This window comes from Hippoglossus hippoglossus, chromosome 5 (assembly GCF_009819705.1).
Source record: "Hippoglossus hippoglossus isolate fHipHip1 chromosome 5, fHipHip1.pri, whole genome shotgun sequence".
Lineage (NCBI taxonomy): Eukaryota > Metazoa > Chordata > Actinopteri > Pleuronectiformes > Pleuronectidae > Hippoglossus > Hippoglossus hippoglossus.
The window spans coordinates 5,539,598-5,554,173 of NC_047155.1; the positions used below are offsets into that span (position 1 = coordinate 5,539,598).

The 14,576-nt window shown below is 44.6% G+C and overlaps 1 protein-coding gene across 3 annotated transcripts in view; it reads left to right on the forward strand.

Moving 5' to 3' along the window:
- The window catches only part of igsf21a (immunoglobin superfamily, member 21a), a 183,217-nt gene that overhangs the window by 162,112 nt on the left and 6,529 nt on the right, over window positions 1–14,576 (forward strand). For 2 of the 3 annotated variants that reach the window (XM_034585367.1, XM_034585368.1), the window contains 3 exons: window positions 2,853–3,333; window positions 9,356–9,456; window positions 12,427–12,619. In XM_034585367.1, the coding sequence (XP_034441258.1) occupies window positions 2,853–3,333; window positions 9,356–9,456; window positions 12,427–12,619 (775 nt within the window). The remainder of the gene's footprint in view (window positions 1–2,852; window positions 3,334–9,355; window positions 9,457–12,426; window positions 12,620–14,576) is intronic. The other variant, XM_034585369.1, reaches the window with a different exon arrangement.

Below are 14,576 nucleotides of genomic sequence, written 5' to 3' on the forward strand. Positions count from 1 at the left end.
TGAGTTTGATTGCAGTATAACGGCACAAGTTTGTACGAATACCTGACACGACCACCCACAGCTAATTCGAAATCAATAAATCAATCAAACTTTATCCATACAGCATCTTTCAAACTATTCAAATTCAAGTCTAAGTGTTTTATAAGTTATTGAGGATGGTAAATTATATTAAAATGAAGTAAATTGAAATCCAGAAAACATTCAAATTTAAAAACTATTGCATAGTAAAGCAATCAATAATAGAAAAGACAATAATGATAGAAAATATAATCCTCACCCAAGTTTAGCAAAAACAAAATAGAATAAGATGCATAATAATGATACAATTTAGATAATAAACCATCATATTATAAAACACTTTCTTAAAAGCCAAACTAAATAGGTGGGTTTTGAATTTACATTTTAAAAATATCAAAAAATTGTTCTAGCAACTCAGAGCGTTAATATCTGGAAGCAGAAGAACCAGAGGATCTGAGGGGACATTTCTGATGAGTAGTCAGGTGTTGGTCCATCCAGCGCCTCGTCAACTAATAAAATAATCTGAAATAAACAACAAAAACCAACAAGTAACCAAACTGTTACTGTTCTGATACTCAGAGAGAGAAATGACCTCACTACTGAGATGCTCTTCACGTGATAAAATGCTGTTTTCCTGGCACACCGAACATGAGCCTTGAAATTTAAATCCGAGTGAAGCATCACCCCTCAACTCTGTCCGAGCATTCAGGTCAATTAGAGTGGAAGCACTTACCCTTTGGTTTGTATTTTATAAGTGTCGCATATGAGTGAGTGAGTGTGTGTGTGTCTGTGTCTGTGTGTGTGTGCAGTCCAGTAAGTCCACTAATTAAAATCTAAGGTTGTACTTGTAGGCACAGTCATTAGTCATCTTTTAACAACAGACTGCGCCAGTGTGAGGCCTCGGATTCTTCCCTACCAGGGTCATTTATTATCAGCCTTGATGGGCACAGTGGAGAAACTTCAGGTACTAATTCGGGTTATTCCCTAATGGAACACGGAAGCTGATTAAATTTAATGAAAATCTATTGCAATAAAAAAGGGAAAATACTGTTGTGCATCCAACCTCCGCAGTCACATCCCAACACGGGCAACACGCACGTGTAAAGCGTCTGGAAGTGCACTGCAGATAGATGGGGCCACAGAGCAGCGGGAGCCTCACAGGTATATAGGAGCGCCGGGTTCTTTAGGAGTCGTTTAAGATTTTATCTTTTTTATTTTTTTTTTATTTTCTCCATTTATTTTTAAGCCACGTTTACCGACAACAACCCTGAATGCCTTTGAGCAAGGTGCCCAGCCCCCGTGCGGTGGATGGTGCAGCAGCCTGCTCTGATGGCAAGCATTAGACGCTTTTTAGAGTCGGCTATAAATACTGCGATACAACCCGGCAGCACAACGCAGCTTGTAATATAATGATGTTGCATCTGTCGCGGCAAACATCGCCGCAGCAACGGCGAGGCGCCGGCACAGACAGACAGCTCCCATCCATCAGCCATTTAAAAATAAAGTTGTTAGAATAAAGTTGGGATTGAATCAAACTGATGAATCTGTGTTTAAAAGAGTAAATCCCTCTTTTCCTAGATGAGCTGATAATTTCATTTGTTTGTCGAATTGAGGAAAGAACACGTCTCTTCATTTTAAAGGTGAATTATTTTTTTTCCCCCTGTGAGGAGCTCGACATTGTAAATATGTATTGTGGTCCACGGATTAAAGAATCCATCCAGATTGCAAAATATAAAAATATCATTTGGAGTTACTCCTCGGGGGCCCGGCCTTATCCTGATTTGTTTATACTCATTAGTGCTGTTTACCCACTGGAGGCCCAGGCCCTAGAGGTGGCACGGTATCAAAGCGAGCTGCAACCACCTCCTCACGGAAAAAAACTCACACAATACAGGGAAACGCTGTGTTTACAATAATGACTCTCTGATCTTTGGCAAATTGAATTCAAATGTCCAATGGTTGCTCTGAAAGAAATGTGGGTTTAGTTTCCCCCCCACTTTATCTTCAGCAGTGAAAAACTAAAAGAGAGAAGACATATTTGTTTCTAAAATATCAACACTGCAGGCTCCAATGATACAAACCTTATTTTCCAACGCTAATATCTGCAGGTCATGTGCTGAAAGGGAAGCGGTGAATTCCTCCCAGTGAGAGATTGTTGATAGACTCGTGAAATGATGAAGAAATTCCTGTAATATTCTGGGAAAAAAGCCTGAAAGTGGAAGCGCACGCTGCTGCAGGACCGACACAGCAGATGAGCCAATTCTGAAATCATCCTCTAAAGCTGCGCTGATCAATACGTTTATGGTCTGGCATATTCTTCTCTGCGTGGGGCTGCGTTTTTCAGCACTTTTCTGTAGTGTTGGTTCGATAATGGAAACAGGTGTCTGTTTTCAAAATGAGAAGCCCTGTTAAAACCCACTGTTCACTAACCTGCTACCACTAATTTTGTAGCCGCGGAGACGTTTATCGTGCTCAAGAGTTTGAGAAAGAACGAAAGAAAAGAGTCACTGTCGGACGTAATGTGCCAATTTGTGTGTCTTTGCTTTCTACAGTCCCAGATTCTACCACGGCAAATTTAAGCCATTTTTAGAGATGAGAAATTGTCCAGAAAACTGGGTCTCATGTTAGAAAAGTCATCGAGACGCCCACTCACTTGAGTTCTCATGAGGAGGCAGGAAAAGCTCCGGAGAATCTCACATCGTTCACTCTGTATGATTTCAGGAGATGATTCGGTCCATGTCTGAAAGCAGCCTTACAAAGTGTTATAAAACGTAGCTTTCCCTCTTGTTCTCCTCTCCGTCTTTTTCTCTAAACTGCTCCTCGTTCTTTCTCAGGTGTACTTCAAGCGGGACGGCGAGCTGATCGAGGTGATCTCCTACACCCTGCCCTCCTCCACCGAGCAGGGCGGCGGCTCGGCGGGGGTGAGAGGGGCCAGGCCGCTCATCAGCAGGGACCTGGATGATACCAAGCTGCAGCGCTCCCTCTCCCTCCTGGACCCGGAGGGGCGATCGGCCCGTCTCTACACGGAGATCCCCCAGCGCGTGCACACCCAGGGCCAGCAGGCCTCCGAGCCCAGCCCGGCCACGGAGGTCATCCCGGAGACGGTGGTGAGCCGGGAGTTCCCCCGCTGGGTGCACAGCACGGACCCGCTCTACTACTTCAGCCACACTCACATCCCGCAGAGCGACGGCTCGGTGGTGGTGCAGGCCCGGCTCACCTGGACCCTCAATCCTCAGCTGGATAACGACGCCCTGTTCAGCTGCGAGGTCAAGCACCCGGCACTGTCCATGCCCATGCAGACAGAGGTCACCCTGGGTGAGTAGCTTTCACACGGACTCACTGCTTTCCCATGGTATCTCTATCAGCCCTCCTCTCATCTGTCCTCTATTCCTACCTAGTCTTTTCTTTCCCCGTCTCCCTGTACCCCCCCCCCCCCGCCGCACTTGCAAACCCACTGGGTCCCCTTATGCGTCCCTTGCAAATGTACTCAGAACAACACTGATTTTCATTTGACGCCACTTAATTGTGTTACATCGGAGCAGATTGCGAGTTTAGTGGCAAATGCAAAAAACTCTTGAGTGAGTGACAGGGCAATTCATGGAGCTGTCTGTTGCTAGATTGAGTTAACTCAGCGGCGTTATTGAAAGAGTCAACCTGAATTAGAGGAGTCAAATGAGAAGCCAGAGACGCTGACCAACGGGATATCAGAGGAGAGACGATCTCAGAGACGTCGGCCTCCTTCAAACCTCAATGAGCTTCTAAGCTCTTCAGTCTGGCACTTTAGTCCCTTTAAGGAGGAGTATAAATGACTTTACCTTTCATTTCAAGGAGAGAAACACTATGAGGTTTCTTATTTGTTCATCAGCAAACTATCCAAGCAGAAAAAAGGCAGTGACGTAGATACAGAGCTCAGAAAGACAAACTTTACCTTTTAGTGTGTGTGTGTGATCCAGAAGAGACAAACACCCTGTCTGATTATTTTAATTCTCTTTTAATCCAAACTCAAAGATGGCTTCCAGCAGAACCCATTAACGCTTCGAAGGTAATAAGTCGGCCTGGTCGTCGTGGAGACGAGCCACGTAATCCTGCCACAATAAACAGAGACGTTATCTTCCACGAGATGCGAGCGGTGATTGAAAGGCGGGAGGAGGAAGGGGGCTGTGGCAGCTACATGTTTGCTTGCTGCTTTGTGTGTCGCTGTCAGCGTTTTATCGCACATTACCACTTTCGGTTTAATTAGAAGTGTCCCTCTTACTCTGGCGGGGCCGAGCGGCTGTGGTCACTTGCAGCCGACGTATGGAATCTGTCTTCAGTCTTTAATAGGTTTATAAAATGTCAAGAACAAAGAACATCAAAGCCTCTTCCTGCCTTAACTAGAGTCCGTTATCATGTGTCATGACTCCACAGACAGAAAACAAATCTCTGCCAATGCATCTCGCCTGATTGCAGAAAGAGAAAGACAATCCCTGTTTCTGCCCATTTATGCAGATCTGCTCCAAAATCATATTTAATAGCCAAAGCAACGTTACGTTATTTCAGCCAAACACTGGTGGTAGTTGCCGATGTCTATTTCTCACAGTGGAGGAAAGAGTTTGTAGCCCGGTTACCGTACGAAGAAGAAAATCTGTAGAATTATCTTCCGATGTTAAAGAGAGTGAAAGAACGTTTCCTGGATCTGCCCCTTTGTCTCGGTCCTCACCAGAATGTAATGGGTTCTTTCTTGGCCCATGTTTTATCCTTCCACCAAATTTTGTGACAATCCGTTCTGTCAATTTTGCGTCATCACGCTCACAAACAAACCCACGAACACGGGTGAAAACTAAAAGTAATTAGTACATTTTAATGATATAAATACATTTTTTACAGTAAAGCTCACTCACTTTTTGAAATGTATAAAATTGCATTATGAGGACTCCTTGGATTTGAACTTCAATAACTTAGAAGTAGCAGGAAATCTTCATCATTAGTCCAGCTTTCTTCTGATGGTGCACTTGCAGATCGGAGCTTGAGAAAAAAGAGGAAAGTTTTGTATTTTGTTTAAATTTTAATTCTTGTGCTTTTGCAATTTGCCAAGACGATTTCCTGCCAGAGCCCATATGCAAACGGTATCTGGGTAAATAGGGTGAATCTACAGGGTCTCAATTAGTGAGGAAGGGACACTCCTTTATGATGTAGCTCTTCAATCAACCCCTCTTCAGTTCAGACTGAGAGGAGGAGTGCACAGTCGCTTTCCAGATGAAGATCTCGTGCAGGATAACTCAAAGGACAATGCTGCCGTCAGTCTGTGTGTTTCTCTCCGTCGGCACATCCGAGGAAAAGATCTAAACTCGACAATATGCAGCTTCAAGTCCAGTGTTTTCTACTGAGGATATTATGGGAGCAAAAATGTACATGTGTATTAAAATAGAAAGTAATAGAGGTAACTTTATTTTTATAGCACCTTTCAAAACCGCCGTCACAAAGTGCTTCACAAAGAGGACAAATAAAAAACGAGGATGCAAAACGTTACGCCGTTTAAAATCACATACAGCAAATGATAAACCGCAAAATCTAAATTCAAAGATGGAAGATATAAAATAATACAGCATTTTAAATTGCGGTGACAGACTGTGTAGTGCAGCGATGTAGTGTTTTTAATACTTTGTGTAAACAGTGGGGGTCTGTTGCAAGAAGACATTTCACACTGCTGCCAAGGAGGTTGTGTTTCCGCCTATGAACTCACGCATTCCCACTTTGGTGCAGATTTGGATCAGGGGGCTGTTTATTTCACTTTCTTTAACATTGTGACATAAGTTTGTGAACCGATATTAATGAGCTATTTGGTGCAGATCCAAATAAAAAATCCCGATCTAGAGAATTTAAATGCGGTTTCACATGGGCACTGTTAGACGTGCGCTCTCTGAGTGTCAGAGTCGTTTGTGGAATCAGTTTATTGTTTGCTTTGATCCGCACATTAGATTTGTCGATGATGAGAAGAATGACGATTTTCCGTGCAGCTTATGCTTTCAATAATTCAATCATATCCGGGGAGATGAGACGATGCATTTTGTCCTTTATTCAAACACAATGCTTTCATTTGGTATAGATTAGTTTTTTCTTTCGCAAATGGGAAAAGAAGCTCATAGCAGAAAATTGTCTTTTTTAAAATGTAATAACTGTCAGCGCGCCATCGCAAGTGGATGGAAATAAAGTAGCAGAGTCTCACGTGCGCGGCGGAGGCAGCAGCAGCAGCAGTAGGAGGTATAATGACACGAGCTGTCTCCTCCAGACAAAGTGTTGCGGTAAGGAGTCTAACAGCTCCTCTCCTCGTTCACATGTTGATGGTGACACACCCTGAGGGGGACGCGTCCTGTGAAACTGCTGCTAATTGTCAAAGGTGCTAATATTTTGACAAGCCTCTCTCTCTGGCTCCGTGTCAGCAAGTCTTTAATTCAGCGCCACTTTTGTTCTTTTAAGGAGATGGAGGGAGCATCAGCCGACATCGTCTCAAGAGAGGAAGATAGAAAAGGAGAAGAAGCACGCGTGGATTCATCTTAGCACATTTATATTAGGCAGCTCTAAGTGTATAATTGCGTTGGCTCCGTCTCACCGTGCACACACACACACACACACACACACACACACACACACACTCTATCTCTCCTGGTTCTCTCAGGTGTGTTTGGTCAGGAAATGAAAAGGAGGTCCTCGCAGTACCCATAAGTAATAAATCTTTCAGAGATTTAATATTGCCACATGAGACAGAGCGACAGTCTGACAATCGACCAATGTTGTATTACACTTCATGAATATTCATGGGGGGGGCTCCGTGCTCGCCATACAAATGAACCTGAAGCTGGCGCCAGAAAAAAAAAAAAAAGGTGCTGCACTTCTCCGAGACCGTGAGGCAGAGGTCTATATCCTGCGCTCCTGGATTCATGAACACGCTGCAGCTGAATAATTAAAAGCAGTTCTTTGCTTCGGTTGTAGATGAGCGAAGGTGTTTATTATTCAGCATTATTAGACAAGTGGTGTGCTTCTCATTTCATGCAGCTTCACACAGATCCGGGCGTCCTCACATTTCCCAGTCATTGCTTTGCCAGACTGTGATAATAAAAGAGCAGATGCTCAGTTTAAGGAAGGCGGCTGTGATTTGTGTGTGTGTGTGTGTGTGTGTGTGTGTGTGTGTGTGTGTGTGTGTGTGTGTGTGTGTGTGTGTGTGTGTGTGTGTGTGTGTGTGTGTGTGTGTGTGTGTGTGTGTGTGTGTGTGTGTGTGTGTGTGTGTGTGTGTGTGTGTGTGTGTGTGTGTGTGTGTGAATATATACAATATGGTTTTCTGTATGTTAATGCCTGAGTGTTTGTGTGTGTGAATAAAGGTTTGTCCTGTGTTTCTTGTATGTGGTTTGTATCTGTTCTGTTCCACATTCTGAAATCTGTCTCCTCTCCCTTCACCTCGTCCTGTGTGTAAGTTGAATTCGTCAAAGACACAGCGCTCACTGACCTCTCCACGCTGCAGCCGCCCCTGCAGTCACTCAGGCTCTTTTAAATGCAGTTGCGTGCCGGCCCAGCTTCTCTCTCTTAGCAGAGCCAGTCACCCAGCTAATGCGACAGGTTCCCTTCAACTCCTTGAGTCTGCTGCGCAGCTGGGCCGACCTGTTGATGTTTTGGCTTGGGTATAAAGCCCACCTGATGCGGGGCGCGCGGTAGTTCCCTCCGGAGGGCATGTTAATTCTCTGCCTCCTTCCACCCTCTCCTCCCTGACGCGAGGAAAGTTCATTCTCGCAAAACTGCAGAAGTTTGGTCTCGCGGGTGACGAACGCCACCCTCACCCTCAGAGGGAGGCTGTGCTGTGTCAATCACACCGCATGCTGCACTAATCAAAGGTGCTGACGTAGGACACCAACTGTCACGTTGGAGCAAATCCCAGAAAATCGGCCATCATCTTCCCCGGCCATATGCCTTGCAAGCTCCACGTGACGCCACGACACCAGTATTTAAAAATACCATTCCGTCAGTGTGTGGGTGGTGGAAAGATGCTTCACACTGACATGCCAAAGCTAGTCTGTGAAAAGCCATCCATCGTCGACATGAGACATTCATCCATGTCAAACTGCTCACATGATGTCTGCGGCGGGCGCTGCCAGCTCGGGATGTTTTTATCTCATCTTTGGAAAAAAAGTTACTGAATTCTTCTTGGACTTTGCACCAGTTTGCACTGATTTTTTCCGGGGACAAACAAATTTGTTTATACAGAATAACAAGCTGCCTGGTGATGGGGAAATCTTTCCAAAAATTTGAATATCTGCCTGTCCCCCCCGCCCCCCCTCAGCGTCGCTTGAATTCCCTCCAACCACTTCGTGCAGCGCGTTTGTTTCTGTTTCATAACAAGATCCCTCAATGTGAAACGCGGAGCATGGCCGATGCCACATGCTCAATCCTATTTACAGATATGACTGCGTAAGTCCTAATCCATTAGTCTGATGAAGGCTCGTAGTCAATTGCTGCCTAAGAAAAGGCCGCGCTTCATTAGCCACAGTGGACAGTTTGTTGCCAGATTAATGGCAGAAAATTGAGGTCATTTGTCTTTTTTATTTATTTATCCTTTAGTTTAACTCATCAATGAAAACAAGCGCCCGGTGGTGTGATTTATTTATAACTTAATTGAGGGATTCCTGGGGTGGACTTCCACGGGCGTTATTGATAGGACGCCTGCAGCTTTGAGAACTCATTGCATGTGCTGCTCAGTGCATTTGTCCAACATATGGAACTGCACAGCGTGTGAAGCACTTATATTTACGGGGGAATTGTTAGTCATCTCAAATGGTGCAGAACCTGCTTCCATTGGCCTAACGCAGTAAAGTGTGCTGTTTAGCCACGTTATGCAAATCACTTTATCTTGACACTACATACACGGGACAATCGCCGGCCCCTCGCAATCTCAGAACATTAGCCTGGGCCTGCCCCCCCCTCTTGCTGCTTGCACCCCATTGTTTTAGAGGGTCCAAATGGAAGCCATCGGGAGGATGCTGTCCACACCAAGACGAGGGAATTAGCTCTCGGAGTGTCCCTTATCTCGCCTCCTCCACACTCCGCCCGATACACTCTCATTCTCCTCCTGTAATGACTACCTACCCAATTTAGTTCCCCTTCTCTCCGAGGAGGAATGAATCCAGCACAGTCCTTCGGATGAAAGAGCCTGCAGGTCCCTCGCCTCTTGCCCCGTGACCTTAATTGACAGGAAATTGTATTTGTCTCTCTCCCTCTGTGACAAAACAGGTGTCCGGCAGGATTTGGTCTCCATGCTCAGTACGATGACCTTTGTCCCTTTGTCTCCTTTTCTCTGTTTTTCTCATTGCAGCCGCTCCTAAGGGCCCTAAACTCTTGATGTCCCCCACTCGGGCAAAGGTGGGGGACACGGTGCGCATCACCGTCCAAGGATTCCAGGTAGGATCGCCTGGGGTAAGTGCATGGGGCGTTGAGAAAATGAATGGCCAATATGGGCCTATGTTGGTGCATATTGTTAAGCCTGTTAAGTTAGACCACTCTGTTGGGTGTGATGCATTCATAGAGCGTGCAGATTGTCTGGTCAAAAGTGTGTATTCCCTCTGTAACATTTTGGATTACGCATGTAGGCCGTGAAATAATAAACACTGCAATATTTTCAGGCGGTTTCGGCCATAAAGCCTCAGGCAATGAAATTCTACACTAAAATAAACAGTCAAAGAAATCGACGTATCTCTGAATTGCCTGATGTCCAAGTTATTCAGTCTCCCCCAGCTCTGCTCGTCACTGTAAACGTCCCTGCTCTTAGACTTTATGTCACAGTCGTCCCCCTGATAAAGAAATAAAAACAAAAGTCCCTGGTGTGAGTCGCCAGCGGATGGTCCCGATCGCTCTGACGGGAGTGACACGTTGAAGCCGGGCAGCTGGAGTCAGGTGAAGAGGAGACGACTCATCCTGACATAGCGACATGCTAAAGGCTAACGTCACAAATCGCCTTTGTTCTTAGCTACTGCTTCAGGAATCTCTATCACACGTCAGATTTCTTTGATTTATTTTTATTTCACCTTCTTGCAGGGTTAGGTTTTTGTTTTTGTGCTTCTCACTGACTGCAAAGACATCTGCACGTGTCCATATCTTCTCGAAGACCATGATATTCTCTTTTTTTTCATTGAACAGTGTTAAAATGTGGTGCTAATAAACAGTCACGAGTGGCATACAGCCTTTTCTGGCCCTTTGGCAGAGCAGGCATCAGATTCATCAGAAAGTAAATTCCCTTCACTGGACCTCAGGCTCCAGGGTTTCACGAGAAGATATGATTGTGCATCAAGATCAATAATTTGGCCTCTCGCAAGATGCCAGTTTCGCCTCTGGTTCAGTGTTTGAGAAATTTTTTAGAGATAATCACCCGACAGTGTGGTTTTTTCTGTTGAATTGTTGAATTGCCTTTTTCTTGTTGTTGTTCTTGCTTTGTGTGTGACGTGTGTATTAGATAGGACAACAATGGTTTCTGCAGCACAGTGCACGGATCATAGTTTTAATTTGGCAGGAACGTCTCACTTATTGTGGCGTTTGTTTTTTTTCATCTATGTGACCTTTTCCCAGGAGTCCGTCTCAAAACTAATTTAACCTCAGTAACGATTTAAACACAGAGATCGGAGAAGTCTTATATGAGCATTAACATTAACTTCATCGCAAAAACAATCCAGTAAGTTGAGGTAGGTCACTTCATACTGTAGAGGGCACTTTCGTGATTAGCGTGTTTACAGCAGTTTATGGTGTCTGGTTGAGAGAATGATGTCATCTGAATGTGGGCAGATGCCAAACAAGTGAACCAGCGTCGCTTGCTTCGGGGAAGGATTCCAAGAGGCACAGATTTGAGTCAGTGGTGAGGGATGTTGACATCTGATAGTAAGTGGTCCCATGTGCCTCAGAAACCACAGAGGAAGAGTGAACTGTCTGTGGTGATATTCGTACACAACTCTTTCTTTATGCATGTTTTACTTTGTTGGAGACGTGTTAGTGAAAGTTGTTATTCTTATGAACAAGATATCTCAAGAACGCCTTCAATATTGTCACAAACGTTCACTTGGACTCAGGGGTGAACTAATTTAAATAAGGTGTTGACCTCATAAAACCCTTTTACCTTGTGAACGCATTATGTTTAAAACGCCTTGAGAAAAATATTTCAAATTTGGCACAAATGTTCACTCGGTCTCACAGACTAACTCAGTAGATGTGGGTTGTCAAAGGTCAAAGGTCAAGGACACAGTGGCCTCACTGAATATGTTTTTGACCTCTTGAACATTTTGGTTATGCCTTTAAATGACCAGTTATCACTATGAGTCAAATTTGAATTTATTGGATTTCAGTGGTTAAAGGTTAAGGTCACATGACCTCATATGAGTCTAGAAAACTGCAGTGGTTGGTGGAGGCATAAAACCGCAGTGCCTTATTTCTAGTTTGGCACTGATTCGATTCCCCGCACTTTTGTTATTTTGCCTGATTTTACCTTAATAACCGAAATTGCCCCAATTCGTAGAGAGAGTGCTGCACATAGATGCACTGTGTGAATGTGTGTGTGTGTGTGTGAATGGGTGAATGTAAAACTATAAAGTGCTGTGAGTGGTCATCAGGACAAAAAAAGTGCAATATAAATACAGACCATTATATAAAACACGTCCATTTACCATTACTCTGACTCCATTTTCTGTGCATGTCAGTAAAGATGAGGTCAGACCTCCAAATCTTAAATTGCTCATTTCTTGGGGAACAGATATATCCCTCTGTCTTGTCACATGTCAGGTACCTCTGCTGTCCCAATGTCATTGGCTTTCCTTTGACGTGAGAGCACTGGAAACCAATTTCTGCATTTAAAAGCTCTGGGTTTTTTTTTTAGTCTACAAAATGGATGGCAGAGAAGATATATTGTGTGTCTGCCCTTGTGTGTGTGTGTGTTTCAAGGAGAGATTGTTGTGTGGAGAAGAAGAAGAAGCAGCAGCTCGGCGGTGGAATCGTACAAGAGATTCGCCCTCTTTTTGTGTCCTCTTATTATCTATGAACACTTCAACCCACGGATATGAATGAAATACTGCTTCATGGAGGGTTACATTTTTAAATTGGAAATGTGTGTCTGTGTGGGGGGGGAGTTTTCTTTTTCTTCTCTGGACGGCTCCAAAGTGTGAGGGGAGAAACTGTTGTAAAGTGAAGTGTTGATTATTAATGCATGTTGTTAACTTGTCGTTGCATTAGGGGGAAAATTGGAGTTTGTATTATTCATGTATCCTTTGCGCTTAATATCTTGGCTCAGACTTACACTTGTTCCTCTTTATCTCCTCTTTTCTGCCCCCTTTCTCTCCTCCCTTTATTTCTTCCTCTCCATCCCACCACCACCACCACCACCACCACCCGGGTGCTGGGTGTTGATAGAATGAGGTGTTCCCGGAGCCCCTGCTCACCTGGACGCGGGTGGGGGGCCGCCTGCTAGATGGCAGCGCCGAGCGCGAGGGGAGGGAGCTGATTCTGGAGAGGGTGCCAGCCGAGCTCAACGGCTCCATGTATCGCTGCACGGCCCAGAATCCTCTCGGCTCCACAGATACGCACACCCGCCTCATAGTCTTTGGTACGTATGCATGTGCGCCTGCCTCGCAACACGCTCTGGCCCCGTTCTGCAGCGGCCATTACACTGGCAGTTAAACAGAAATCGCGTTTAAGTTTGATTCATTATTTAGAAGATGATGAATATGAAACATTTTGCGGCTGTACGACTTGGCTCCACAAGAATGATCTGGAACACTTATATAATTACACAGTTAAATGTCACAGAAAATTATATAATTCTACAAAACTCACTCCATGTATCTACAATGTCTTTGAAAAAATACTTGGGAGATTTGTGTGACTGCTTTTTAGGTATGAATCATTAATGCAGCTAAGTGTGTGATTAATAAGAGATCGTGTCCCTAATTGGCTCAACAACACATTCCTTTTAAGCCTGCACTTAGTGAGGATAACTATTCTCTCGCGAGGGAGTTGGTGACGCTTCCGTCGGTGGCACGTCGTCGTGTGCCGCTCTCGCCCCAAACACCAACTGCCAACACTGCTTTCAAAGGCTCCGATGGAATCAAAGGACCGTTGTGTTTGACGGTGTTAGAGCAACACTTTGTTCAGTGGCCAAACCGAGGTAACATGGTCAATCGGAACCTGGAGGTGGTTCATGTACTGGTGTTGATGTGGGAGCTGGATGGCTCACAGGCTCTGTTGTGTCTGTGGATCTGTTTACCCTGGATGCTCTGGGAACAATGGGATCTGCTGTTCTGGGCTAATTCAGAAAAACCGGAGGCTGATTTAATCAAATGAGTTCTACGACACTGTGGCTAAATGTCTGTTGGCTTCTGAGGCCCCTCTTCAGACGCGCATTTGTAAATGTGATGGCAACTTGACGAGTCTGTCGAAGCCCTCGAGTCTCTTTTGGTCATTATTATTAAATTATTATTACGTATGCATTAAGATGATTAGAGGACAGTGACAAGCAGGAGTGAGCCTCCCTTTGCACTCACATTGATTAAGGCAGGGGTGGTAAACCTCCGGCCTCCGGGCTGTGTGCGGCCCGACAGTTTTTCTCTGGTGCACAACAATTCATAAATACAAAAGATATATGGTTGAGAAATGGACAAATTATAATTTCGTTGTCTAAGGAAAAGACAAGCCAGCGTGCCTTGTTTGTGGAGATGTACTCACAGTGATAAAGGACACATGCACTCTCAAGCCACAAAGGACAATATTTTATGTCGTTAATGTGCGTGAGATCAGCCCTGCGTTGGGAGTAGCATCACCATCACTTCCATCTGACATCAGACCCCTCGGCAATGAAAAGCCTCTCCAGCCTTCACATTAAAGATGTTATCATGACATATGCATACAATAGTTTAGCCCTTGAGTATGGCCCTCAGAGGATGTTATCGAAATTAAAAAGGCCCTTCATAGTAGAATCGATTAATGTTTTAACTTCCACATAATATTTTTCTAATCTGTCATGCATGTTTTCTTCATGCCATTACTTTCTACCATTGTCCCTCAGCTGTGCTTCCAATCGCTCTTGCATAACAGATCCCAAATATCGTGCGAGCATCGCAGCTCTATCCATGATGGCTCTGTCATGTTAGAGCGTCATGAAACATTTACGTAACAGTAGAAGTACGTGTGAAAGTCCGGATGATGTAACTGTAGATAGATTTAAATCTGGCACAGTCCGGCCCTTTGACTCTTGCACCTCACAGAAGTCAAGTCACGTAAGAGAAACGAGTGAAACGGGGGGGTATGCACTTCAGTGCCGTTTTAACATAAATCATGTCAACGCAATTTTCATACTTGATCGACCATGCCACATAGAATATTGTATCCATCTTTATTTCTATCCTCCTGCCTGAAACAGTTCTGTGGGCAGGATTTAATAAAGTATGTCCCAAATGTACAAATTACTGGGCGGGTCTAATAAGAACCCACTATAAGGGGAAAGTGCCACTTTAGGGAGGCGTTACCTTGGGAGGCGTTTTGCTAGGAAGAGCACTAATGTCTAT